The 23,130-nt window shown below is 60.2% G+C and overlaps 3 protein-coding genes across 6 annotated transcripts; 2 read left to right on the forward strand and 1 right to left on the reverse strand.

Moving 5' to 3' along the window:
* Positions 1-9,393: 9,393 nt before the first annotated feature.
* On the forward strand, positions 9,394-18,482 carry SEMA4G (semaphorin 4G). 3 transcript variants are annotated; one of them, XM_042818580.1, is made up of 16 exons: positions 9,394-13,084; positions 13,167-13,315; positions 13,399-13,461; positions 13,546-13,644; positions 14,078-14,171; positions 14,371-14,484; positions 14,620-14,786; positions 14,961-15,130; positions 15,199-15,343; positions 15,428-15,650; positions 15,724-15,839; positions 15,922-16,073; positions 16,146-16,207; positions 16,435-17,698; positions 17,779-17,877; positions 17,960-18,482. In XM_042818580.1, exons 1-14 carry the CDS (start codon positions 12,964-12,966, stop codon positions 17,286-17,288), a joined length of 2,529 nt encoding a protein of 842 aa, XP_042674514.1. In that variant the 5' UTR covers positions 9,394-12,963; the 3' UTR covers positions 17,289-17,698; positions 17,779-17,877; positions 17,960-18,482. The 3 variants fall into 3 exon arrangements, with proteins under 3 accessions (XP_042674514.1, XP_042674513.1, XP_042674512.1); XM_042818579.1 differs by having other exon boundaries at positions 9,394-12,218; positions 12,878-13,084; positions 16,435-17,877; XM_042818578.1 differs by having other exon boundaries at positions 16,435-17,877.
* On the reverse strand, positions 18,471-19,125 carry MRPL43 (mitochondrial ribosomal protein L43). The gene is made up of 3 exons (XM_042818581.1): positions 18,980-19,125; positions 18,801-18,907; positions 18,471-18,718 (listed from the first exon to the last, which is right to left on the reverse strand). The coding sequence occupies exons 1-3, from the start codon at positions 19,108-19,110 to the stop codon at positions 18,504-18,506; spliced, it is 453 nt and encodes a 150-aa protein (XP_042674515.1). The 5' UTR covers positions 19,111-19,125; the 3' UTR covers positions 18,471-18,503.
* A 147-nt stretch (positions 19,126-19,272) lies between these two features.
* TWNK (twinkle mtDNA helicase) lies at positions 19,273-22,879 on the forward strand. Of its 2 annotated transcripts, none has more exons than XM_042818350.1 (5): positions 19,273-20,527; positions 20,848-21,088; positions 21,336-21,443; positions 21,784-21,925; positions 22,202-22,879. In XM_042818350.1, the coding sequence occupies exons 1-5, from the start codon at positions 19,273-19,275 to the stop codon at positions 22,457-22,459; spliced, it is 2,004 nt and encodes a 667-aa protein (XP_042674284.1). In that variant the 3' UTR covers positions 22,460-22,879. The 2 variants fall into 2 exon arrangements, with proteins under 2 accessions (XP_042674284.1, XP_042674285.1); XM_042818351.1 differs by having other exon boundaries at positions 19,644-20,527; positions 22,238-22,879.
* The last annotated feature ends 251 nt before the right edge of the window (positions 22,880-23,130 follow it).

Below are 23,130 nucleotides of genomic sequence, written 5' to 3' on the forward strand. Positions count from 1 at the left end.
GGAAGACCTTTGTCTCATGAGCGATGGATACTGCAGTGGTAGCTTTCTGAGCACAGGCAGGCGAGCTCTGCCTGCAGCCACGGGGCTGTGCCTGCCCTTGTGCTGCAGCACTGCCCTCACCGGCTGAGCCTCCAGAGGGAGGCTTGGGCTGATGCTTCCAGGCACTGGGCTGAGGGGATTCTCCTGCAGGATGCAGTACTTGAGGGTGTGACATTGCAGTGCTCACCTATGTTTGTTCTACGTGATTCCTGGGCTGAGTTTGGGTGGTTTTTTTTGGTTTTTTTTTCAGTAGTTGTGCAAGTTTGGTGTTTCATTATTTTTTTTCTCTACTGGAAAGGGCATCTGAGGCTGTTCGCTGGAGGCAGCCCTCCCATTCCTTCTGCAAACTCGTTCCATGGGCTTACAAACCCTTCCAGCCCAAAGTTCCCTGGTGGGAACCACCCTGCCGTGCCAGAGGGGCCCGCTGGGTTATTGCTTGGCCTGCTCGAGGGAAAAGGCTCCTGGGATCGACTCGGTGCAGGGAGCCAGCCCGCAGCACAGCAAGGCGGTGTGCAGGGCGTGCAGGAGCCTGCACGGTGCGATCCGGCCGCGGGGCTGCTGGGGGGCAGGGCAGGGCCACGCTTATGGAGCACGGCGTGGATAAGGGGCTGCCCGGAGGTCAGGCGGCCGCGGACGGCTTTAGCTCGTGCCTTGTGGTTTATATTAGCCGAATGCTCTCAGTGACGTTCGGATTGCGATTCTTCCCGTCTTCCCCTGGGCTGCCAAATGCCTTGATGTTCTGCCTCGTGGATGTTTTGCCGGCTTAACTGATGGGGCCCCTCTTTATCTGGTGTTGAAAAGGACTTTCCGTGCTGGGGAACGGCCCGGGCTGCTGCTGGGAAGGCTCCTAGGGAAAGTAAATTCCTCGAAGGGCTGGTCTTTAGCAGGCGCTTTTAGTTCTGTCTGACTTCTTTCAGCCGGCATTTCTTCGTCTTTGTAGTCCGGAATTTGAAAGGGAACGCTTTACCTGCTATCAGAAGCGGCGCTGGGTGGTGAGAGAGGGAAAACATCCCCGTCTGCCTGCCTTGATCCTTTGCCGTGGGTGCTGAAAGCGAGTCCCCACGTCTGCTGTGAGCGCTGCCTGTCGAGATGTGTTTCCAGGTGGGCTTTAAGCAGCATTCAGCTGCTCTTGCAGCTCTCTGCGCGTCTCCTTCAGCCCGGTGAGCAGCACCTCATCTCCTCCAGCCTCCCCGCCCCCTCCCTGCTCCCTTCAGGGAGGTAACGGGGGAGGAGGTGGCGGCTCAGCTGGAATCCTTCCTGTGTCCGTCATCGGGACGGCCCAGGCTCTGCCACCGGCCCGGGGCTGCCTGAGGTGGCTTACCCCATGTGATGTGGGGAGGAGGGCTCCTGGCCGTAGCAAATGGGGCCACTGGCACACACCCTTTTCCCCGTGCTTTCCTTTGGGCTGACGCTCACTGCTGCAGCTGCTAGAAGCCGGGTGAGCCACGCTCCTTTCGTCCTGCAGGGTAAATAAGATCTCTGCTGCTTTGGGACTGCTGGGTGAGGGTTCTTCACCAGGGTTGTGACTGCTGGGGACAGCTTAAAGGCTCCAGGGCTTTGCCACTTAATTCCAGCTCTTTTCTCAAAGCCTGCTTAGAGATGGAGGTCCTGGCTGCTGCAGCTCAGTAGCATGAGGTCCATCTCCTCCTAGCTGACCGGAATAAAAATAACAGCTTAAGGCTGGCAGGCCCGGTGCTGGGGAGAGGAAGGCTAGGAGGTAAGTTTGGTGCTCTCTTCACGCTGCAGGCTTTAAAAAGGCAGCATAAATCATGCGGGGCAGCTGTGGGCTCCTCAGGCTCACAGAACTGATCTGCATGCTGGAAACTCAATCCACTTGAGTTTCAATCCACTTGCCCTACACCCATCCAGAGGGAGGCCTGGCAGGTGTTGCTCACCCAGTTGCTGTGTCGCATATCGCTTCTCTTATGCAGCCGTGGAGCACTGCCTGCCTCCCCTGTGTACTAACCTATTTTGTCAGCATTTGGGCTCCTACATTGTTATGGTAAAGTTTGCACAGCTCAACGTGTTTTTCATTCCAGTTGATTTTCTCTTCCTATCAGCCCATTTTTTTTCCTTTGCCCTCATTCTGTTTTTCCCCGCAGTACGCGGCTGCTGTTTGCTGAGAAACTGTGTCAGCCTTCCTCGTAATTAAGAGCCTGGCAGGAGCGAGCGCGGCGGCCGTTCTGGAGATGTCACCTCTGGCACGGAGCTGACCGTAAGCTGGGGATGCGGGGTGGTGCAGGGGGACCCACCAGGAGCCCAGCACGGAGCAGTAAGTAACCCCCATCCCTCACAGCTGGGACGCTCCAGCTGCCCATGTCCTCTCATCGAGCAGCTCCAGCTGCATCAGAGCCAAGGTTACAGCCTTGTCTGGGTTCAGCCCTCTGGGATGGAGCCCGTGTGCTCGTATAGGGGAGGAACAAAGCAAGCTGCTATCGTCTGCAGGCTGCATCTCATCGGCTGGGAAATAGATAATAGTTGTGATGTTGGAAAGTGAGATGGATGGAGAGCTCTCTAGTCAAATGGCCTGAAAATGGGTGAATAGAGTGAAGTTACTCAGTGCTGCTCTGTAATTTGGCTTCAGACTCTGTAGTTCTTTTATTAGCACGAAGGCTCAAAGCCTCAAAAGGAGATGGTGGAGCTGGGGATCTTCTTGCCTCAGGATGTTGTGGAGGCTGAAAGCAGGGATGTTCAAAAAATGTTTAAATGGCAGAAAAATCCATCAGGCTCTGTGAAGTGAAAGCGGCCATCCCTGGCTGAGATCTTCCAAGCTGTATCCTGCAGGGTGTGGGACGGGGACCCAATCCCATCTCCCACCCCATCCGATAGATGATGTCGGCTAGCAGAGAAGCAGAAACAAAGGAATGTGAGGCTGGATTTTAAATCTTGTCCATGTGATACCTTCGGGACAGAATTCAGTATTTCCGTCTATAGCTGCTGTGTCGGGTTTGCCTCTTGGGGGCAACCTCGGCCTGCTCCAGCCTTGGCAAAGGCGAAAGGGAATTAACGCGCTGGGGAGGGGATGACTCACTGCGTCTCTCCCTGGCTTTGCTTTATCAGATAATTTTTGGCAATCGATGCAGTTATTTGCTGAAGGGGTTTAAGGGAAGCTGTCTAGGTTGGCCCGCTCACTGCTTTTCAGAAATGACCCAGTTGCTTCTTGAAGGTCCCAACCTTGCAATCTTTCGAAGTTTGCGCTGCCTCGCTGTCCTTCGGAGAGGGTGGCATGAGAGGACTGCTGCTCTGCAGCTCCGGGCTAATGGGCAGCACATAAATCCGCTCTTGTAAGATTTACGGCGCTCTCCCGCTGCTCTTTTGCCAGGGATCCCTTGGGCAATCGCTAATCCTATCAGCGCTGTGGTTACCCTGACTTGTACGTAGGGGAGATAGCAAACTTATTGCTCCAGCTCCGCTGGAGTCCCGAGTTTGTGAGCAGACGTGCCACACAAACCCTGTCCGTAAATAACCATTTACATTTATTTAAAGGGCGTTGAGGTATACGGTGGAATAAAAGGAGTATTATTCATGCTTCGTGCTGCGGTTCCTAATGGGGCTTAGCACGCTGATATGACCTACAAAGCTTGTTGTTTCGTGCCCGCAGTGCTCTGATGTTCTTCCTACCCCGAGGGTCAGAAATGACGAGAATAAACGATGGTGACGGGTGTCTGGCAGATCCCCGCTCCCTCGCCTTGGAAGTGTCCTTGCAGGGAGCTGCTGGTGACATTGCCTGGCAGGCAGGGGGACGCTGCTTGCTCGGCCGGTCACGCGATGTGCACGGAGCGGCCTTGGCGTGCCGTACAAAATCGATGCCTCCTATATGCATAGCAATGCATCCGTGGTCGGCTTTCTTTCCCCTGAAGTGCAGCGGGAGGGCTGGCCGGGCCACCCGTGTGCGATGGCGGCGAGAAGCCCCGGTGTCACAGGCTGCATGCAGCCCCACAGCCCCCAGCACCTCGGTGCAGCCAGGGCTGCGGGTGCCCAGAGCTGCGTGCTCAGGCTGCTGGGCTGAGTCAGTCCTGCTGGGACAGCGGCCCGGCTCCGGCCAGCCGGCTGCTCATTAACCCAGCCCTGCGGTGTGCGCTTTGCTGGCTTTGACACTGGCTTTAATAGCTCCCTCCTCTTCTCTTTTCTTTTTTTTTTTTCCTTGTTGTTTATAAAGGTAAATTAGCTGTATGGATATGCATGGACATGAATCAAAGGAATTCAGCTGACTCTTAAGAAGCCCCATTTACACCGTCATGTAATAGGAGATGTGCTAGAACACCAGGATGTGATGAATGTTGCCCAGTCCATAAACACCTTAGGACAAAGGCTGTTTGTGAGTGAGGCATTTCGGTGTAACTTCCCAAAATCTGACTGCGTAGGGGGAAATCCATCAGGCTTTGGAATACATTAACTTGGTTGAGCAGCAGAGGTAGTGGTGAGATGCAGACCAAAGGCTGCAGAAAAACTGCACTGAGCTGCAAAGCCTATGTTTGAGAAGTTGCATATCCACACAGCATGTGCCCAAGGCTCCTCTGACATCCCTTCCATGGGTTACCCCAGAGCTTTAACAAACAGCACTCAGAGGGTACAGCTGCCATCTTCCTCAGATGGAAGCAAAATTCACCACGTCACAGAGGCTGGGCTGCTTTTGAGATGCATGCTGATAGATGTGTTGTTTGGAGGGAGATGTTTCCATGGCAGAGCATCACCCTCAGTGGGGCTGTGATCCTTGGGACCATCCTGTGCACTCACAGCATTGCTCTGGAGGAGTGAGGGAGCTGCAGGTTGTGCAGGAAGGCCTCAGCTCAGCCTTTGCCAGTCCTCTGACTTGGAAAGAAAACTAAAATCAGAGGCGAGACTGAAATAGCTCATTTTGTCTCAGCAGACAAATAATTGCTTTGAGCATCATTGTCGCTCAGTCTAAATTACTTTTAAATGTTGCTTGGGATTGGGCAGCCTTTCTCAGCCGCTCACTGTGCAGCACCCCACTGGGGCAGTGCCTGTAAGGCCGAGCACTCGGATATCACAGTGATTCTTCCTGACGTCCGCTTGGCTTCATTTTCTGACCCATGATTCCCCACCGAGGAGATGTCTCGGCTACATCCCAGCTGCACGCCCCTCCTCAACAAAGGCTCTGTGCCCAGTGGAGGCCGGGAGCCATGGGAGGGTGGATGGATGGTCGTCTTGGGGATGGAGAGGAGAAGCTGCAGGCAAGAGGAGCTGAGAGCCCGACCGGCTCTGAATGGCAGCTGACGTTGCCATAGGGCTGGAGGGATTTTAGCACCTGATTTGTTGCCCCTACCTCTTGTTTCACAGGAGCCTTGTCATGCACGGCACGGACAGGCGCCACTTGCAGTGCAGTCCCCCCAGGGCACTCTGCTTTCGACACAGCCACGCAGCTCTCCCAGCTCTGCCGGCTCCCTGCTGCGCCTTCCTGAAGGCAGCCTTGCAGCCGCCCTCCTCCCCATCTCTGCAGCGCTTCTCTAGCAGATGTATTTTTAAATCCCAGCTCATAAATTTTGGAAGCTCCTCTCCTTCCCCCACCCCCTCGCCCCTATCAAAGTGTCAGAGGCGAAGAAAAACCGTGAGAGTGATGTACGCGCTCAGCTTCGGCTGCCAGCGCTTGCAGGTTATTTACGGTGCTGCCGAGGCTGCTGCTTAAATCGTGCGGATGGCGGCAGCCTGGGCTCCGTGTGCAGGAGGGAGAGGTCGCAGCCCTTCAGTTGGCAGTGTGTGGCTGCGTCCCTGCCATCGCTGCTCACCCCTGGAGTGTTTCTGCTCCCTCCTGTCCCACTGCTGCTGACCTGCCCTTGCCGTGTGCTGTCTGTCCATCCGGACCGGCTGGGAAGGCTTCCCCTGCCTTTCCCTGGGGCAGCAGGGCAGGAGAGGGCAGGCGGAGGCTGCCGTGACTCAGCTGCTGCTCCCTGCAGCCAACCGGCACCTGGGCAAAGCATCCCCATTTCCACTTGTAAACGTCGGCACCGGCTGGGGGGAGTGTGGCATCCAATTGTGCAGGGGCTGGGGGCAGTGACATGCGCTGCTGAATGGAGTCAGGGAAAAGTCTCATCCATAAAAGAAACTGAGCCCTAAGTGCCCGCTGGAGCCACAGCAGCAAGGGCTGGCCATGCCCCTGGCTTCTGGCACATTACAGCTTTCTCAGACAAATCCTGCAATTGTAATTTTCCTTGCTGGCTCCCGGCCCCAAGGAACGGTGGTTCGGAAACTTTGCTCAACACTTCAATGGAAGAGGATCCTGTGCCTTTCATGCTCTGCGCCTACTGGAGCATTCATCCCAGGGCCGATGCGCTTGGCGGGGCTCACAAGAACTGTGCCGGGTCAGGATGACCTGAGCACCAATGGCTCCGTGTGTCCAGCTCTGTGCTGTGCCTGGAGGGATGCAGGGGAGCTGGGGGAGTGCTGCTGCCGTTCCTGCGCTGGGTTCATCCAGAACCAAGGGGCTCTTTCTGCACCCCTTTCAGTACAGGCTTGGGGACTCGAGCCAGTGGGCACCATGCTGGATTAGCATGGATTTCACAGGGTTTCATAAATCCCCAGCTCCCAGCATGAGGAGGTTTTGTAACTGGCGGCGCTGAGCCAAATCCCTGCAATGGGGCTGCATCTTGCTGCTCTTGCTTGGAGCGAAGGAGGAGCAGCACCAGGAGCAGCCTGGCCTCTCCACCAAGTGCTTTCTGACCAAAGGCAGCAAACTGGGGGCAGCCTAGAGCACCCTGTGTGCCAAGGGCAGCGGCACTCTCCACGTTGTGAGATGATCCCAACAGTAAATGGAGCACTGTGGCTGTGTTCTTGTTAGCGGTGTCGCTTGGGATGGGGGTGTGGTGTGATGTGGAAACCATCACCATGCTGGCTGGGTGTCAGAGGGGCAAAGCGGGCTGCAGGCAGGCTCACTGGGAACCAGCTGGGTGTTCTGAGTGGCACAAAGGGCAATTACGGAGCAGCCAGGCTGGGCTGGACAGCTGGGCACTGCAGCGGCTCCTCTTCTCCCTCCCCACCCAGCTGCACTGCGCCGCACGGCTGGAGCAGAACTGCACTGTGTTGGGCCCCCAGCTCCAGCTGCAGCCCCAGGAAGGCCTCACATGGCAGGCAAGGCCCGGCGTCTGCACCAGCAGGGCCCTCCATTGCTCCGGAGAATCTCATGGGGGCAGCAGAGCAAGCGGAAGCTCTGAAAATAGATCTGTTTCCAGCTGCCGATGACTCGCGTTAATTAATTAAAGCCTCGCAAGCTCAGGCCTGTAAATAGGCAGTGTGGAGCACACCGTGCTCAGCTTGCTCTTTGCTCATGCACTAATTACCCCACTCCAAGGCCAGGAGCTAGCACAGCCTGAATTTGGGCTTGGGGCCACGTGGGCGGACAGGAGTGCTGCTGCAGGACAGGACGGGATGGGATGGGACCTGGGGAGAAAGGGGTTGAACCATGGCTGGTGCTTGCAAACAGCTCTCCTGTGCCCATCCTTGTACCAGGAAGGCAATTGCAGGCAGCAGAGCCTCCTTGACCTCCCCGTAGGGACGGCTGGCATGCAGGTGGTTTCCCCCCTGCCATGCCACAGTGGAGTCGGGATGCAACCCAGGGGACTACACGCTCTGAATTCTCCATCCCAAAAAAGCTGTGTGGGCAGCGCTGCTGCCCTGCTCTGCTCTGGGTCTGGTTGGCTGTGCCAGGCAGGGCTGCGGTGAACCCGGTGCGCAGGTGTCTGTCTTCCATGGGGTGGGCAGGAGGCAAGGCGAGGTGTGGAGGAGAGGACGGGAGGAAATGGCAATGAGCCGCTGGAGTGTGCAGGCGTGGCGGGAGAGCGGCCAGCAGCCTGGGGAGAGGGCAGTGCGCTGGGAGCGGTGCTGCACGGCTCTGCCAACACGGCAGGGAGGCACAGCACCCACCTCCCGCTCCAGCCGGCTTCCCAGTGCCCTAGATGCGACCTGCAGATTGCATGTTGCGCTTGAGCTTCGCGTCGTAGTGACGGATGAGGAAGGAGGGCTCAGCCACGTGGGGCAGAGGAGGCTCTGAGGGGCTCAGCACTCCCAGCACGCCCCACGCACAGGGTGCCAGCACCCCCAGGGCAGCACACCAGGGGATCTTTGGCTGCAAGCTGGCCGTGGTGCGATGAGGTTGTGCTGTTGTTTCCCCCATTGAGGACTTTGCCCTCACACAGCTCGAGGCCGGGCACGGTGCCCAGCTGGGCGTGTAGGCTCCTGCACCTGGCTGCTGGCCGTGCTCCAGGCACCCACCCACCGGGTTCGGGGACCGGGGTGGCCTCAAGCCGGGGTGCTGCGGGACTTGGAGGGCACTCCCGCCGCTCCGCGATCCGGCCCCCGCAGCACCGCAGGTCCGTGGCCCTCACAGACCCGGGGCGGAGCGCGGCGCGCAGGGCGGCCGGCAGGGGGCGCCGTAGTGCGGGCGGCGCGGCACGGCCCACGGCGGGGCCGCGCACAGCGACCTGCGGAGGGCAGCTCAGCCAGCGCCGCGCCGCGCCGGGCGGAACCGGACCGAGCCGAGCCGCAGGCAAGCGCCGGGGAGATGGGATCGGGGCCAGCTACCGGTGGGGTGCGGGGTTCGGGTACTGGATTTGGGGCTTTGGATCCGCAGACGAGGTGCTGCGTGCCCCAGCGTAGGGTGCGAGTGCTGAGCACGGGGTGCTGGCTCATCACCGGGCAGGATTTGGGGTGCTGGGTGCGGGCGCCGGGTGCGCTGGCTGCGAGTGTCGGGTCTGGCACTGCGTGCACAGGTACGGTCCGGTGCCGGGTCCGGTGCCGGTGCGGTTCTGTGCGCCGGGCCGGGCTGCGGAGAGGCTTCGGGACGGAGGTGATAGGGGGTCGGGGGGCACTGAGAGCGGTGCCGGCGGCAGCAGGGCCCGGGGCAGGATGGAGGCGGGGGACGCCTGGCGGGGATTTTGGGGAGACTACAGCTGCGGAGGAGGAAGGGACGTGCGGGTCTGGTGGCGGTGCAGCCCATCCTCCCGGCCCGTTCCGCTCAGGGTTTGGGGCTGCGCCGCTGGAGCTCGGGGACGCCCCGAGCAAGGGGGGTTGCATCGTGCAGGGGACCGTGCTTGTGCCGGGGCAGTGCATTGCGCCCTGCTCCCGCTCCTACTGGGGCTGTGCTCGCCCCGCCCGCAGCCCAGGTGGGCCCGCGGCTCCTCCATCCCGGAGCCTGAGGCGGGGATGGGGGATGCGGCAGGGATCCGGTGGTGCCAAGGCACCGTCTGTGAAGACAAAGAGGCTGCCCAAAATGGACGAGGAGCACAGACTCCCCCAGAGGCAGGGATCTGTTGCTGTGAGTGATGCCCGCTGCCGGCCCCCTCTGTGGCTGCGGCCCCCACCCCGACGGTCGTGGTGACGCTGCCGCCGCCCCCCATGGGATGTGCCCGACGGGTACGGGGCAGAGCTGCCCCCGCCGTGCTGCGATCCCTATCAGCGCTTTGTTTTTGTGTTGCAACCGGAGGGGAAAGAAAAACACAAAATCAGTGCCAACCCTTTCAGCTCCCACGAGCGAGGGCTGCGCGGCTTTTCCTCCCCCCACCTCCAACGTCCATCTGTTGGAACCTTTCCCTGCTTTCCCCGCCAGGAATACCGGCAGTGAATTTGGGGTGAGGGCAGCCGGGTGGCTGCAGCAGGAGGAAGGTGAGGTTTTGGGGCACCTTTGGTACTGGCTGGGCTCAGCCCCATTGCTGCTCCTCTGGGGACTGAGGATCACTCCATCTCACCGCTGCCAAACCCATGCAAATCCACCCGGCTCTGATGTGAACGTGGCTGCATGCAAACCACATTGGGAAAGGCCGAGTCCCACACTCGTGGGGTGTACAGGAGTGGGATGCAGACTTAAAGAGCATCAGCTGCAGTTTGACCCCAAAGCTGGAGTTGTTTTGGAGGGAAACTGGAACAAACAAGACGAGGTCGTTAAGCTGGAACCAATAAGAGAGCTGCCATCATCTAGTTTTGCTGGACTTTGGGGAAAAAGAAATAAGGAAACAGTTTATCTTTGGAATAAATAAAGCATAAAGGAACAGGCGTGCAGGGAGCGCCCGCAGCCCCATGGGCCGGGGCCCCTCTTCCCGTATCTTACAGCCATGGGAGTAGTGCCTGAAACCTGAGCACCAGGGAGAACCCCTGTGGCAAAACTCCGAGCAAATCCCGTGGTGACCAATGGCCCAGCAAGATGGAGCGCAGTGCGTCCATGGGGATGAGCAAATGGGCCCGAGTTTGTCCCAAACCCCAAATCTGAGCGAAGCTGCACCGGCAGCTGCTGGCTCTGCAGCGTCCCTTTAAATTTAGGGTTGAGGCTTTGAGTTGGGTTGTTTTTTTTTCATTTTTAATTGTTCCTGGGGGTTTAATTCTAAAATTATTCTCCTGCTTCTGCTGTAGAAGCAGTGTGCTCTGACCACAAATCCTTTTAAGGCTGAGCTGCACAATGAGCCACGGCGTGCAAGAGAACCGGCACGGGAACCTCTGCTGGGAGCTCTGCTGGGCACAGAAGGCTGTATGCCTGTCTGTCTGTCCATCTGGCCACGCAGTCTTGTTTTGCCACAGCAGGGAAAAAAAAAAAAGCAGAGAAACTGTTTTTTTTTTCCGGTGGAGATTTTCCCAGCACTGCCTGCCTCTCCCTCCCAGTAGAAATGTGGGGCTGGGGCAGCGATGCTGAGGATGGAGGAGGTGGGATGTGGAGATGGCTCATCCCTGTGATGCCCCCAGGAAGATGGAGGTCCAGCACCTCGCATCCTCATCCCCCCCTGTGTGCTGGTGGGGGGAGCTCGGCGCCCACTGCGGTGTCTCAGCACACTTCTCAGTTCCTGTTTGGCTCCCATGGCGCTCTCCCTCTGCTGCGCCCACATCCCAAATTTGGGGAAAGGAGAAGCATCGCGTGAGCCGCGCTATCTCGTGCATCTCCTGGGAAGCGCCTCGGGGTCGAGCAGGGTTTTGTTTAAAGAACAAAAATAAACGCAGAGCGGTGCTGGTGGAGGTCACTGCGCTCCTTCCCTCCCCGGCCCAGCACCCAGCGCATCACAGATCCCCTTTTCCCGGAGGACTTTTGCCAAGTTGGCGTTTTTCTTGCTGCTGTCGGCAAAGTCCTGTCTGGCTGAGGAATGGATTGCCTCCTGCCCTGGGTCGCAGCCGCAGGCGTGTGGGAATGGAGCTGGGTGTCCCTGCTGCGCCCCGTTTGGGGCCGTTCGCTGGCGCTGCACCCATGGATGTTTTATGATCTGCTGCAGCAGAGGCATGGGAGGGCTGTAAGTTGGGGAAAAGCTGCAGAAAGTTGCCTGGCAACCCTCATCCCACCTCTGCTCGCTGGGTACCGCGGGATCTCGCAGGATTTCGCTGCCTTTCCAAAACCGAGGGCTGCTGGAGCTGCATGACCCTAAATGAGGATTGTCATTTTGCTTGGCTTTCCCTCATCTCCCTGCCTCCCTAAGCCCATAGCTGTGTGGCTCAGGTGCATGCACAGCTTTGCAGAGCGCAGCTTAGGGATGCTGATAACTGGGGGAGCTCTGGGTGCTCCCCAGCTCGTCCAATGCTCTGGGTTCAGACTGGGAGCAGTGTGGGGAGTGGACATGGAGTGCCCAGGTCATTGTGGCATGGAGAGCACAGCAGTACTCTGATCTGAGTTGGACTAGGGATGCTTTCATTTTCCTACCGCTCCTTCCCCCATTCTGTAGGTATTAGAAAAAAAACAAAACTAAAAAAAAAAACCACACACAAAAATAAATAAATAGAAAAGAGAAGCTCAGAGCAGCTCTTTCCTTCGGGTAAAACATTAACGAGCTCTTGGAGCGAGCTGCTTCATTTCCTTCAGGACAAAGTTGATCTGACGTGGGGGTGAAGGAGCCTTCGTACATGGGCGCAGCCGCTGGGCTAGAACGGCACAACGTGCCCAGCCCCAGCACTGCCTGGGCTCTCCCGGGTAAAGTCCGGCGGCGGTGTGACGAGGGCAGGGTGTGCACGCAGGAGGTGCGGTCCATGCGCGTGGCCGTGCTGTGTTTGTTCCCGGTGGTGTTTGGGCTGTGCTGAGCTCGTAGCGCTGAGATGTGACATGGGCAGGAGATGCTGTGTGCCTGCTTGCTCGTTTCTGTGCCCTGCTGGTTTCCTGTTGTTTCCCTTCTCCCTCCCCTCTGCCCAAAGCCCGGTGCGGTATTTGCTTTAGGGAATCTGTCTGCAGCAGGCGTGTTTGAACAGCTTCGCTGGAGGGCCAGGTATTTAGTGTATATATAAAAAAAGCCCTAAGCAAACAGGTTAATGCCAGCTGCTTTGCGGGGAGGTCTCCTGTGTGGAGATATCCTATGGTCTCTGTCCTCGGCAGGCAGCTATGGGGTGCTGGGATCCCTATCCTCATCTCCCCCATGTCTCCCCATCCTCCTGTCACAGTTTCAGTCCCTGTGGACGTTGGTGTCCCCGTGTGGCCACTCAGCTCCATGCCTCCCTGTGGTGGTTTCTTAGCCAGGATTTGCTTCTTGGCTGGGAGCTGAAGATGCTGAGCTTCGAGGCAGCTGTTGATAAAAGGGAAACTGAAATATAGTGGAAAAACACTGGGGGGAAAAGAACACAGTCTTGCTTGAAAACACATGGTGGAGATACCAAGTGACTTTGTATTGCCTTCGCTTTACCCTGTGCTGCATGTGCCTGGAGCACCCCCCCCCCAGCCCTTTGTCCTCAGCAGTCCCAGTCAGCTCTCTACACGTTTGGGGTTTCCTTTACTTCCTGCCAGCTCCTGGCTTGGCTCTGGGGAAGGAACAGAGCCCTTTGGTTTTCAGGTCACACCGGCTGCCCTGTTGCCTTCTTTGCACATGGGTAACCTGGGGACCACCGAACTCTTGTGCCCAGCAGCCCCTCTGACCTTGGCTCTCTGTTCCAGAAGGTTCCGGGGCAGCCCATCCCCAGCAGCAGCTGTGCCGGCTCCTCCAGCCAGGGGCTGCCCTTGCTGGGCACCAGGGATTGAAGATGTGTGGAGACGCGGTGCGGCTGCTGACCGCCCTGCTGGTGGCCGCGGCCATGGGCTACCCCAACCGGCGCTCTGCCACCGACCTGGATGCCACCCCCAGGATGACAGTCACCTTTGACGGTAAGAGGGCTCGGGGAGGGAACAGGAAGGAAGCTCACTCTGTTTGGGAGCGTTTCACTGTGAAAACCATTTTTCTCCACAGAGCTGTCAGGTGTGCGGCGGTTCAGCGGGCACAGCCTGAACTACACCACACTGCTGCTGGAGGACGAGCGGGGTATGCTGTATGTGGGCGCCAGGGGGGCCATCTTTGCTCTCAATGCCAGCAATGTGGCCGATGGCTCGCACCGCATGGTGAGCTGCTGTCCCCATTCCCAAGCAGCCTCCAAGCTTTTGGTGTGGGGTTTCATGCTGTGATGGCACTTCTCCCTGTACAGATCCGTTGGGAAGCATCTCCGGAAAAGCGGCTGGACTGCCTGCAGAAGGGCAGGAACAACAAGGTACGGCCATTACCGGGCAGTGAGGGTCCCGTGGTGTCCCGAGGCTGTGTCCCCAGGCAGTAATGTGCGTCCTGTCCACCGTAGACCGAGTGCTTCAACCACGTGCGGCTCCTACAGAGGCTAAACACCACGCACCTCTACGCCTGTGGCACCTACGCCTTTCACCCGCTCTGTGCTTCCATTGTGAGTCCTCCTGTCCCCATCCGGCGTGGCTTTGGGGTGGCAGCTACCTGGGCACAGTCGCTGTCACACTGATGCCACGGGTCCCTGATGGCCATGTGGGCTCCTGCATGTCCCGCATCCCTCCCACAGCCATGATGTGTGTCCCCATGTCCCCAGCTGTACTGCCAGCCTGGTTTGTCTCCAGCCACTAGAGGTGCCACCACACTTGGCTCCATCATTATTTAAAGTGCTTTGAACTACAACCCTCAAAGAAAATAACTCCTATGGGGACACAGATATTGCAGGGAGGACCCAGCCCGGCTGAGGACAGCATCGGGTGGTGGTGTTTTGTTGGGAACTCATCCTGCCTGGAGGGGATGGCCGTGGGTGTGGCTTTGTCCCTGCCCTAATGGGCACAGGGCTGTCCCCCGTGCTGATGCCCCCGGTCCTGCAGGATGCTGACAAGTTCACACTGCCCTCCCGCTTCGAGGAAGGCAAAGAGAAGTGTCCGTACGACCCCTCCCGTGGCTACACTGGCCTCATTGTGGGTAAGTGATACTTCACCAGGTCAGGACACTTTGGGCCACTATGGGGGCGGTCAACCACATGGACTGTGCTTGTGGAGGGTGCAGTGAGATTGGGTATCCTCCTCCTCTGCCTGGGGCACGTGGATGTGGTGGCTTTTGGGGCTGTCCCCACAGTCCCTGGGGTATGGTGGCCATGCTGACGGGTGCCTGCCCTGTGCAGATGGTGGATTGTACACAGCCACACGCTATGAGTTTCGGAGCCTCCCTGATATCCGGAGGAACCTGCACCAGCGGCCGCTGAAGACAGAGGAGTCTCCTCTGCACTGGCTGAATGGTAAAGATGTCTCTGTCCCCTGGGATTGGTGTCTGGGCTTGTCCAGAGTGCTGTACTGCAGGGGAAAGCTGAGGCAGGGAGGGACTGGGGACCTGGTGAGTTCTCAATTGCTACGTCTCGCTCCATTTCCCCCAGATGCCGAGTTTGTGGCCTCCATGCTGGTCCAGGAAAGCAAGGACAGTCCTGTGGGTGACGATGACAAAATCTATTACTTCTTCATGGAGCGAGCAGGCGAGGAGACCACATCCTTCTTCGATAAGAGCCAGGTGGCTCGGGTGGCCCGGGTGGCCCGTGTGTGCAAGGTAAGGCTGTCCCTGAGGAGCAGGGGATCCAGGCATGCACCTGGGGGCAGACTTAGTTGTGTGCTCTGAGGGGTTCCCCTAATGGGGAATGGGGACTGTGAGGATGGGGACTGGCTCTGCACTGGGGGTGCCGGGCTCAGTGCACCCACGAAGAACCCCTGCCCACCTTCCCAGAGTGATCTGGGGGGAAAGAAGATTCTGCAGCGCAAGTGGACGTCCTTCATGAAGGCACGCCTGGTGTGCTACATCCCCTACTATGAGGTGCTGCGCAGCGTCTGCAGCCTGGACAGCGGTGGCTGGGCCAGCACCGTCTTCTACGCCGCCTTCACGCTCTCAGCGCAGTGGTGAGTGGGGCCAGGCGTGGAGCTGGGTGGAGGTGGTGGGGGGGGATAACAGGAGGTCCTGCACCCAGGAGGACGATGGAGGCCTCGGCTGTGTGCCGCTACGACATCTCCGAGGTGCAGCGTGCCTTCGAGGGGCCCTACATGGAGTACCAGGACTCCTCCCGCAAGTGGTCCCGCTACGATGGAGCAGTGCCTGAACCTCGGCCGGGCTCTGTGAGTGCTGGGGATGTGTGGGTTTTGGGGAGGGGGCGCAGGTGGGTGAGCCCCCACTGACAGCCATGTCCTCCTCCTGGGCAGTGCATCACAGACAGCTTCCGCCAAAGGGGCTACAACTCATCACAGGACCTGCCAAACAGCGTGCTGGACTTTGTCAAGCTGCACCCGCTGATGTTTGAGGAGGTGCAGCCGGCGGGTGGTGAGCCGCTGCTGGTAAAGAGAAGTGTGGCATACAGCCGCCTGGCGGTGGACCGGGTACAAGCCCTCGATGGGCGCTCCTACGACGTGCTCTTCATGGGGACGGGTGAGTCTAGGACATGGGACGGGTCCCTGCGTGCTGCTGGGTGTCCCGCATCCCCTCACTGCCCCGTCTGCAGGGGACGGCTGGCTGCACAAGGCCGTAGTGCTGGGCTCCAGCCTCCACATCATCGAGGAGGTGCAGGTGTTCCAGGACCCGCAGCCCGTGGAGACGCTGGTGGTGTCCCGCAGACAGGTGAGGGGTGGCTATGGGGCTGGGGTGGCACGGGGTACCCCATGTGTGGGGCAACACTGCGAGCCGGGCCTTTCCATCCCAGAGGAGCCTGTATGTGGGGGCTGCTAGTGGAGTCCTGCAGGTGCCCCTGGCCTCCTGCGCCAGGTACAGCTCCTGCTATGACTGCATCCTCGCCCGGGACCCCTACTGCGCCTGGGATGGCGGGGCCTGCCGTGACACAGCCAGCGGGGACAGGTAGGGGCAGTGCTGATGGGGTGGCTGTGGGGCCAGCAGCAGGGCCACGTGCTGAACCCCAGTGTCTCACAGCACAGGGCTGGTGCAGGATGTGCAGAGTGGCAATGTGGGATGCCGGAGCGGCTCTGGGCGTGGTAAGTCATCAAAGAATAACAGAGTGGTTGGGTTGGAAGGGGACCCCAAAGCCCATCCAGTTTCAACCCCCGCCGTGGGGAGTTGGAAGGTCAGGATGCCCAGGATCCCATCCAACCTGGCCTTGAACACCTCCATGTGGGGGACACCCGCAGCGCTCTGGGGCAGCCTGTGCCAGGGCCTCACCTCCCTCAAGTGATGAATTTCCTTCTGACATCTGTCCCCCCAGGCTCCCTGCCGTGGAAGAACCGCACGGTGCTGCGTGGGGATGATGTGCTGCTGCCCTGTGACCAGCGCTCCAATTTGGCACGGGCTGTCTGGCTGCTGAATGGCAGCGAGGTGCCAGGCACTGGGCAGGAGCAGCTGCGCGTTGGGGTGGATGGGCTGCTGGTGACCAACACACTGCCAGGACACAGCGGCGAGTACCGCTGCTATGGTGAGGAGCGTGGGCTGCGCACGCTGCTGGCTGCCTACAGCCTCACCGTGCTGCCCCAGCTGCCTCGTGCCACCATCACCACCACCTCTGGGCCCATAGCGGCCAGCCAGGCTTCTGGAGACACCAAGGTGGTCTATGTGTCTGCTATCGTGGTGCTGGTGGTGCTGTGTGCTGTGCTGGGTACCGTCCTGCTCTACGTGTCCTGCCTGGAGAAGCGCAGGGGGAAGTACGTGCTGGGGGAGCCGCGGGCTGTGAGTCCTGAGCTGCAGACGGTGTCGGCCAGCTGCCTGCGCAAGGCCCACGGGGAGGATGAGGAGGAGGAGGATGAGGAGGATCTGGCTTATCCCTGCCTGCGCATCATCCCTGGTGAAGCACCCACGGCCATCGTGTCCCCAGCCAAGGAGCTGCCGGTGGCCGTGCCCCCCCCTCCGCCGCCACCGCTGCCCACCGAGCTCACCAACGGGGTGGGCTCCCTGCCCAGCGTCCTCCGCAAGATGAACGGCAACAGCTACATGCTGCTGCAGCAGCAGGACGAGCCGCTGGCCTCACCGCTCTACAGCGCGTCCTTCACCGAGGAGCTCAGCAAGATCCTGGAGAAGCGGAAACACATGCAGCTAGTGGAGAAGCTGGATGAGAGTTCCGTGTAGGACCGGGGTCCCACCAGTCCTTTCTCCCACCCCTGCCAGCAGTGTTACAGACTCAGCAAAACTACCTCTGGGACCACAGCGCCGGGCTGGGCCCGGGCTCGGCCATCCCTTTGGCTTTTCACTCACTTTTGAGACTTGATGTACAGAAAAAAAAAAAAAACAATGGGAAAAGAAAGGGAAAAATCCCCCAAAGAAGAATCTATTTAAATATGGGAGCTCTATTTATGTATAAAACCCACCGATGGCGACCACAAGCTGGAGGCAGGAGCTGGAGCACAGCTGACGGTGGACATGGGGAGGGAGGGCTTATGTCCATCTGTCCATCCAGACAGGCAAGACCCTGCCCTGGATGTGTGGACCTGGCCCACCCCATTGGGCATCCCCAGCCCTGGGTGCCCAGGCACTGAGAGGTGGGTGCAGAGCGGGACTGTGGGCTTGGGGCTGTGCTGCAGGGCCACCAGCTGCTGCCTGCTGCACATCTGCTCCCCAGGGCTGCCTGCAGGACAGATGCTCAGCGAGGGACAGCGAAGAAGAGGATAGTTGTCCCCGTAAGTGGGATGAAATTGCCTGTGCCTGCCATCAGCCCAGGGTGAGATGCGGGATGAGTGCTATGGGGAGGGATACCACTGTGGGGAGCCGGACCCTGACAGCATGTTGCCTTCCCACCACAGGGTGCTGCTGGCAGCAGGACTGCTCTCCGTGCGTGAGGGCCATGCACGCCAGTTGGCTTGTCTGCATCTTCGCCATGCAGTGTGGGACTGGACCAGCATCCTCTCGGCATCCTTGCCCTGCAGAGTGGACACGATGCACTTTTGCATCCTCATGCATTGCCAGCAGATGCTGGGATCTTGGCCACTGCCCCCATGCCACGGACTGTCCCCTCGCATGCTGAGGAGCCCTGCCCCAGGCTTTCTTCCTGTGGGGCCTCCAGCTCCCTGTGGCCCTGCTGGCCCTAACTCTCTCCACCCTCATCTACCTCTGCTCCCTCACCCTGGGAACAAGAGGGGCACCCCAGCTCTGTCCCTCCATGTCCCCCTCTGTCACCCCCTGGACTGAGGGCATTGCCCAGAGCGCAGCCCCCTCCCCACCGGGCATTCTCTTCCTTCTCTGGGGTGGACGAGCTACCCCAAGGGCACATCGCATTCCCCCGGTACGGCCCCAGGGCAATAAAGGCGACGGCTCTGCGTGGAAGCAGCGGTGCTTCAGCGTGCGGCTTTATTGCGGTGCCCTGCGGGGGCCGCGCACGGTAAGGGCGGAGGGTTTGTTGGTGAGGGGGTGCCACTGGCCCTGTATGCTGGGGTTGGCGGTGTGGAAGGGTTTGCGGATGCGCACGATGTCCAGGCCGGACTGGGAGGCCAGCTTGGCGGCCAGCTGCACGATCTCCTCGCTCGTCTTGCTGGCGATCACCTCCTCCCGCACCGTGCCGTTCACTGCGGGACAAGACGGACGCTCGGTGTGGCCACGCCGTCCCCGCGGCGCCTCCCGCCGTTCCCCTCCCCGCCCCGGACTCACGGTACTCGGCCTGCAGCACGGGCGCGGGGCAGTCGCACGGCCGCACGTACACCACCACGTCCGGGTGCCGCCGGGCGAAGTCCACCGCCTCCTCCTCCACGAACTGCCTGCGGGACGGAGGAGGGATCCGAGGTCAGGGCTCAGAGGCCACGCGGCGGGGCGGCGGGCGGAGGGCTCACCTGGCTCCGCGGGCGTCGGGAGCGGCGGGGCTGAACACCACCTGCAGCCGCTGCAGCTGCCGCACGTAGCGGCCCACGCCGTTGTGCAGCACGGCCGTCAAGAAGCGGCTGGCCGTCCCGCGGCTCGTCATCTCGCCTCCCGGAAGCGGAACGGCGCTCCGCGAGGAGGGGAAAGGGAGAGAGCGTCCGGCTGCGCCGCGCGCCGGTAGTGACGGCGAACGCGGGAGACATGGCGGCGCCCGCGGGGCTCCACGTGGGGGGGGCGGCCTGAGCCGGGCCGATGCGCGGGCGGGATGGCGGCGGTGCCGCTGAGGCCCTGCAGGGCCTCCGGGCGGTTCCTGCCGCTGCTGCGCGGCGGGGCGCGGAGCCGCGGGGCCTCCCCGTGGGCGGCGGGGCCGGGCCGGGTGGCGCAGCGGCGGTACAAGAAGGACGTGCTGCCTGAGCCCGGCGGCGCCGCGCCCGCCGTTTCCGTCACCGAGATCCGGCGGTACCTCCGCGCGCAGGGCATCCCGTTCCAGGACGGCTACAGCTGCCTGCACGCCCCCAGCCTGTTCGGGCCAGAGCTGCCGACCGCCGCCGCGCCGCCCTTCACGCTGTTCATCGACAAGACGACGGGCAGCTTCCTCTGCACCGCCACGTTAGCCGAGGGCGGCTGGCAGGACCTGCAGGCTGCCGTGGAGCTGCGGCACCGCGGGGTCCCGGCACCCGGCCTTGAGGAAGGAGAGCACGAGGAGGAGGCAGAGGCAAGGAGGATGCGCGAGGATGCGCGGCGCATCTGGGAGCGGGCGCTGCCGCTGGGAGAGCTGCTGGACGAAGAGGAGACGCAGACCACCAAGGCGGCCTTCGGCATCGTCCCGCTGGCTGACAGCACGCTGAAGCGCTTCGGGGTGCGCTACCTGCGGGCGGCCAAGGCCCTGGTGTTCCCTTGGTTCGCCCCACGCGATGCGGCGCTGCGGGGCCTGAAGCTGCTGGTGGCAGAGCAGCAAGGTGATGCCGTGAGCTACACGGAGGAGACGTTTCCCCGCTTCGACGCTTATCGCAACCTCTTTGGGCTGCCGCTGATCGGCCGTCGTGACACCGAGGTGGTGCTGACCGGAAGGGAGCTGGACGCTCTGGCCCTGCACCAGGCCACTGGCGTGCCCTGCCTGGCATTGCCGCGCGGGGCCACCATCCTGCCGCCTGCCCTGCTGCCCTACCTGGAGCAGTTCAGGCGTGTTACGCTGTGGCTGGGTGACGACCTGCGCTCCTGGGAAGCCGCCAAGCTCTTTGCCCGCAAGCTGAACCCCAAGCGCTGCTCGCTGGTGCAGCCCGGAGACCTCCAGCCACGGCCTTTGGAGGCTTTGAACCGGGGGCTGAACCTCACCAAGATCCTGCGTGCCGCCCTGCCTGCTGGACACAAAGCCATTGTCTCCTTCCGACAGCTGCGCGAGGAGGTGTTTGGGGAGCTGGCCAACAGCGAGCAGGTGGCTGGTGTCAAGTGGGCGCGCTTCCCTGAGCTCAACAAGCTGCTCAAGGGGCACCGCAGAGGCGAGCTCACCGTCTTCACCGGTGAGGGTCTCCACCCAAAGTCTGGCGTGGGATGCTGCTCATCCCATGCTTGGGTTGCTGTTATTGGGTTGTTCTTTTTGGTATGACTATTGCCATTGTGCATTCTCTCCCAGCTCGCTTCCCAGTTCATCCCAAGCTTGGGTTACTCTCATTGGGTTCTTCTTCTGGTTCTTCTTCTTGGTATGATCATTGCCATTGCGCATTCTTCCCCAGCTTGCTTCCCAGCTCATCCCAAGCTTGGATTGCTCCTGTTGAATTCTTTTCCAACTACCCTTTAGTATGATTGTCACCATTGCACTCATTTCCCTGTTTACTTCCAGGTCCGACAGGCAGCGGAAAGACGACATTCATTAGTGAGTATGCACTGGACCTGTGCACACAAGGGGTGTGCACGCTGTGGGGCAGCTTTGAGATCAACAACATCCGCCTGGCCAAGATCATGCTGACCCAGTTTGCCACCCGGCGCCTGGAGGACCAGCTGGAGCTGTATGACGAGTGGGCCGACCGCTTTGAGGACCTGCCACTCTACTTCATGACCTTCCATGGCCAACAGAACATCAAGTATGGCACCATCCCTTCGTCCCTTAATGGTGTTCTCCTGTGTGCTGCGGCTCAATGGAGTATATGTGGGGCTGATCACACTGTGGTGGTGGGGGTTGCAAAGTGTGACTCACAGGGCTGCACAGTGGCATCCGTCTGGTGGAGAGGGGTGGAGGAAAAAGGAGGGAGGGGAACAGGCACTGTGGTGCCGCCAGCTCCCCCTGTACCTGGCTGGGTGTTTCCAGTGCTCCTGGTGTTCCCCTTGCAGGACAGTGCTCGACACCATGCAGCACGCCGTCTACATGTATGACATCACCCACGTGGTGGTGGACAACCTGCAATTCATGATGGGCCATGAGCAGCTCTCTGCAGACAGGTAATGCTTCTATAGGGGTTTGACATCATCTGGGTGTCCTGTCTGGTGTGGGAACACACATTAGAATCATTAAGAATGGAAAATACCTCTAAGATCATTGAGTCCAACCCCAAGCCCTGCTGTGCCCACTAAGCCACGTCCCTCAGTGCCACATCTTTCTTTTACACCTCCATGGAGAGTTCAGTTCACCACCAGCCTGTTCCAGTCCCTCACTGCTCTCTGAGAAGAATGTTTCCTAATATCCAACCTACCCCATTTTGGGACAGTCACCCCCACGGAGCACTGACACCCATGGGGTTGTGGCACTGCCCCCATTGTGTCCCCTTGGTGTCCCCTGCAGGTTGGCAGCACAGGACTTCATCATCGGCGCCTTCCGCAAGTTTGCCACCGACAACACGTGCCACATCACGCTGGTCATCCACCCGCGCAAGGAGGACGACGAGAAGGAGCTGCAGACCGCCTCCATCTTCGGCTCTGCCAAGGTGGCTCCTCCTGGCCCTCAGGCGGGGACAGGGTGGGGACATCGGCACACCATGACCCAAAACGTGCCGTGGTGGGGCTGGGTGTCCCCTGTTACCTGGTGGCACACAGCTGATTGATGCTTATTGGTTGTGGGTTGGATGTGGCATGAGTTGCTCCATGGGAGTAGGGTGGAGGATGCTGGGTTCACCCTCCGAGCGCTCGGTTCCCCACAGCTCGCTGGATGTGGGGGTGCCCCATGCCCTGTAGCACCCCCTGGAGATGTTCTCCTCCCCCAGGCCAGCCAGGAGGCCGACAACGTCCTCATCCTGCAGGACCGCAAGCTCACGACGGGTCCCGGGAAGCGCTACCTGCAGGTGTCCAAGAACCGCTTTGATGGCGATGTAGGCGTCTTCCCACTGGAGTTCAGCAAGGCCTCGCTCACCTTCTCCTCCTATGGCAAAAGCAAGGCCAAGCTGAAGAAGGTGAAGGAGGAGAAGGCGCCTTCACCCAAGAAGGGTCCCAATGGAGGTGTGGGTGGCTCCAGCAAGTCCTGAGCATGGCAGGGACAGCCTTGGCACTAGGGCACACCATGTGCCATGCGGCTGTGCTCCTCCTGTCAGAGCATCCTCACATTCCTCAGAAATATGAGAGGAGCGGGAGAAGATGTGCAGACTTTGGGGTCTCTGGACCCTGAGCAGGCCATTATATGGTTGCTAAGTGGAGGCTACGGCCCAGGTTTACCTCTCACATGGTATGGTGCTGGTACAGCTCTGCCAGCTCTGACCACAGTCTCCCCAGCCATGGGGTACCACCACCAGCAGCAGCAAGGCCTCGGGGTCTCAGCCCCGGGCTCCTCGGAGCCTCTCGTGGCAAAACACTGTGTCTGAGCCCGTCCTCCCCATCGTGGGGAGCCCCGGGTTGCCTTTTGGCCCCGTGCTGTTTTCTCTACACTTTTATTAAAGCAGAAGTATGAATGCCGTTTGTCCTTCGCTGCTAACCTCGCGCTCCCATTCCCCATCCCTCCACCTTTGGGTCCCCTTCTGCCACGGGCTCTGACCGTGCTCGGGCTGCGGGGCAGGACGGCACTGCGGGTCACACGGCCCCACGCGTACACACCTCCCGCCCCAGCGCCGACCCAGCGCCGGGCACCTCCCCGCCACCGCGCCCCACGGCACCCACGCGCGGGTTCGCCACCCGCACCCCACACGCGTGGGGCCGGGAGAAG

This window comes from Centrocercus urophasianus, unplaced genomic scaffold, assembly GCF_019232065.1.
Source record: "Centrocercus urophasianus isolate 14NV4802_14NV808 unplaced genomic scaffold, USGS_Curo_1.0 seq_17, whole genome shotgun sequence".
Classification (NCBI taxonomy): Eukaryota; Metazoa; Chordata; class Aves; order Galliformes; family Phasianidae; genus Centrocercus; species Centrocercus urophasianus.

Coding starts and splice junctions, on each gene's coding strand:
- SEMA4G (XM_042818578.1), top strand. CDS start 12,964: ATGTGTGGAGACGCGGTGCGGCTGCTGACCGCCCTGCTGGTGGCCGCG. Junction 14,172..14,370: donor CTACACTGGCCTCATTGTGG/GTAAGTGATACT, acceptor TGCCCTGTGCAG/ATGGTGGATTGTACACAGCC. Junction 15,651..15,723: donor CGTGCTCTTCATGGGGACGG/GTGAGTCTAGGA, acceptor CCCCGTCTGCAG/GGGACGGCTGGCTGCACAAG.
- MRPL43 (XM_042818581.1), bottom strand. CDS start 19,110: ATGACGAGCCGCGGGACGGCCAGCCGCTTCTTGACGGCCGTGCTGCAC. Junction 18,908..18,979: donor CCCGACGCCCGCGGAGCCAG/GTGAGCCCTCCG, acceptor TCCGTCCCGCAG/GCAGTTCGTGGAGGAGGAGG. Junction 18,719..18,800: donor CGTGCTGCAGGCCGAGTACC/GTGAGTCCGGGG, acceptor CTTGTCCCGCAG/TGAACGGCACGGTGCGGGAG.
- TWNK (XM_042818350.1), top strand. CDS start 19,273: ATGGCGGCGGTGCCGCTGAGGCCCTGCAGGGCCTCCGGGCGGTTCCTG. Junction 20,528..20,847: donor CGAGCTCACCGTCTTCACCG/GTGAGGGTCTCC, acceptor GTTTACTTCCAG/GTCCGACAGGCAGCGGAAAG. Junction 21,444..21,783: donor GAGCAGCTCTCTGCAGACAG/GTAATGCTTCTA, acceptor TGTCCCCTGCAG/GTTGGCAGCACAGGACTTCA.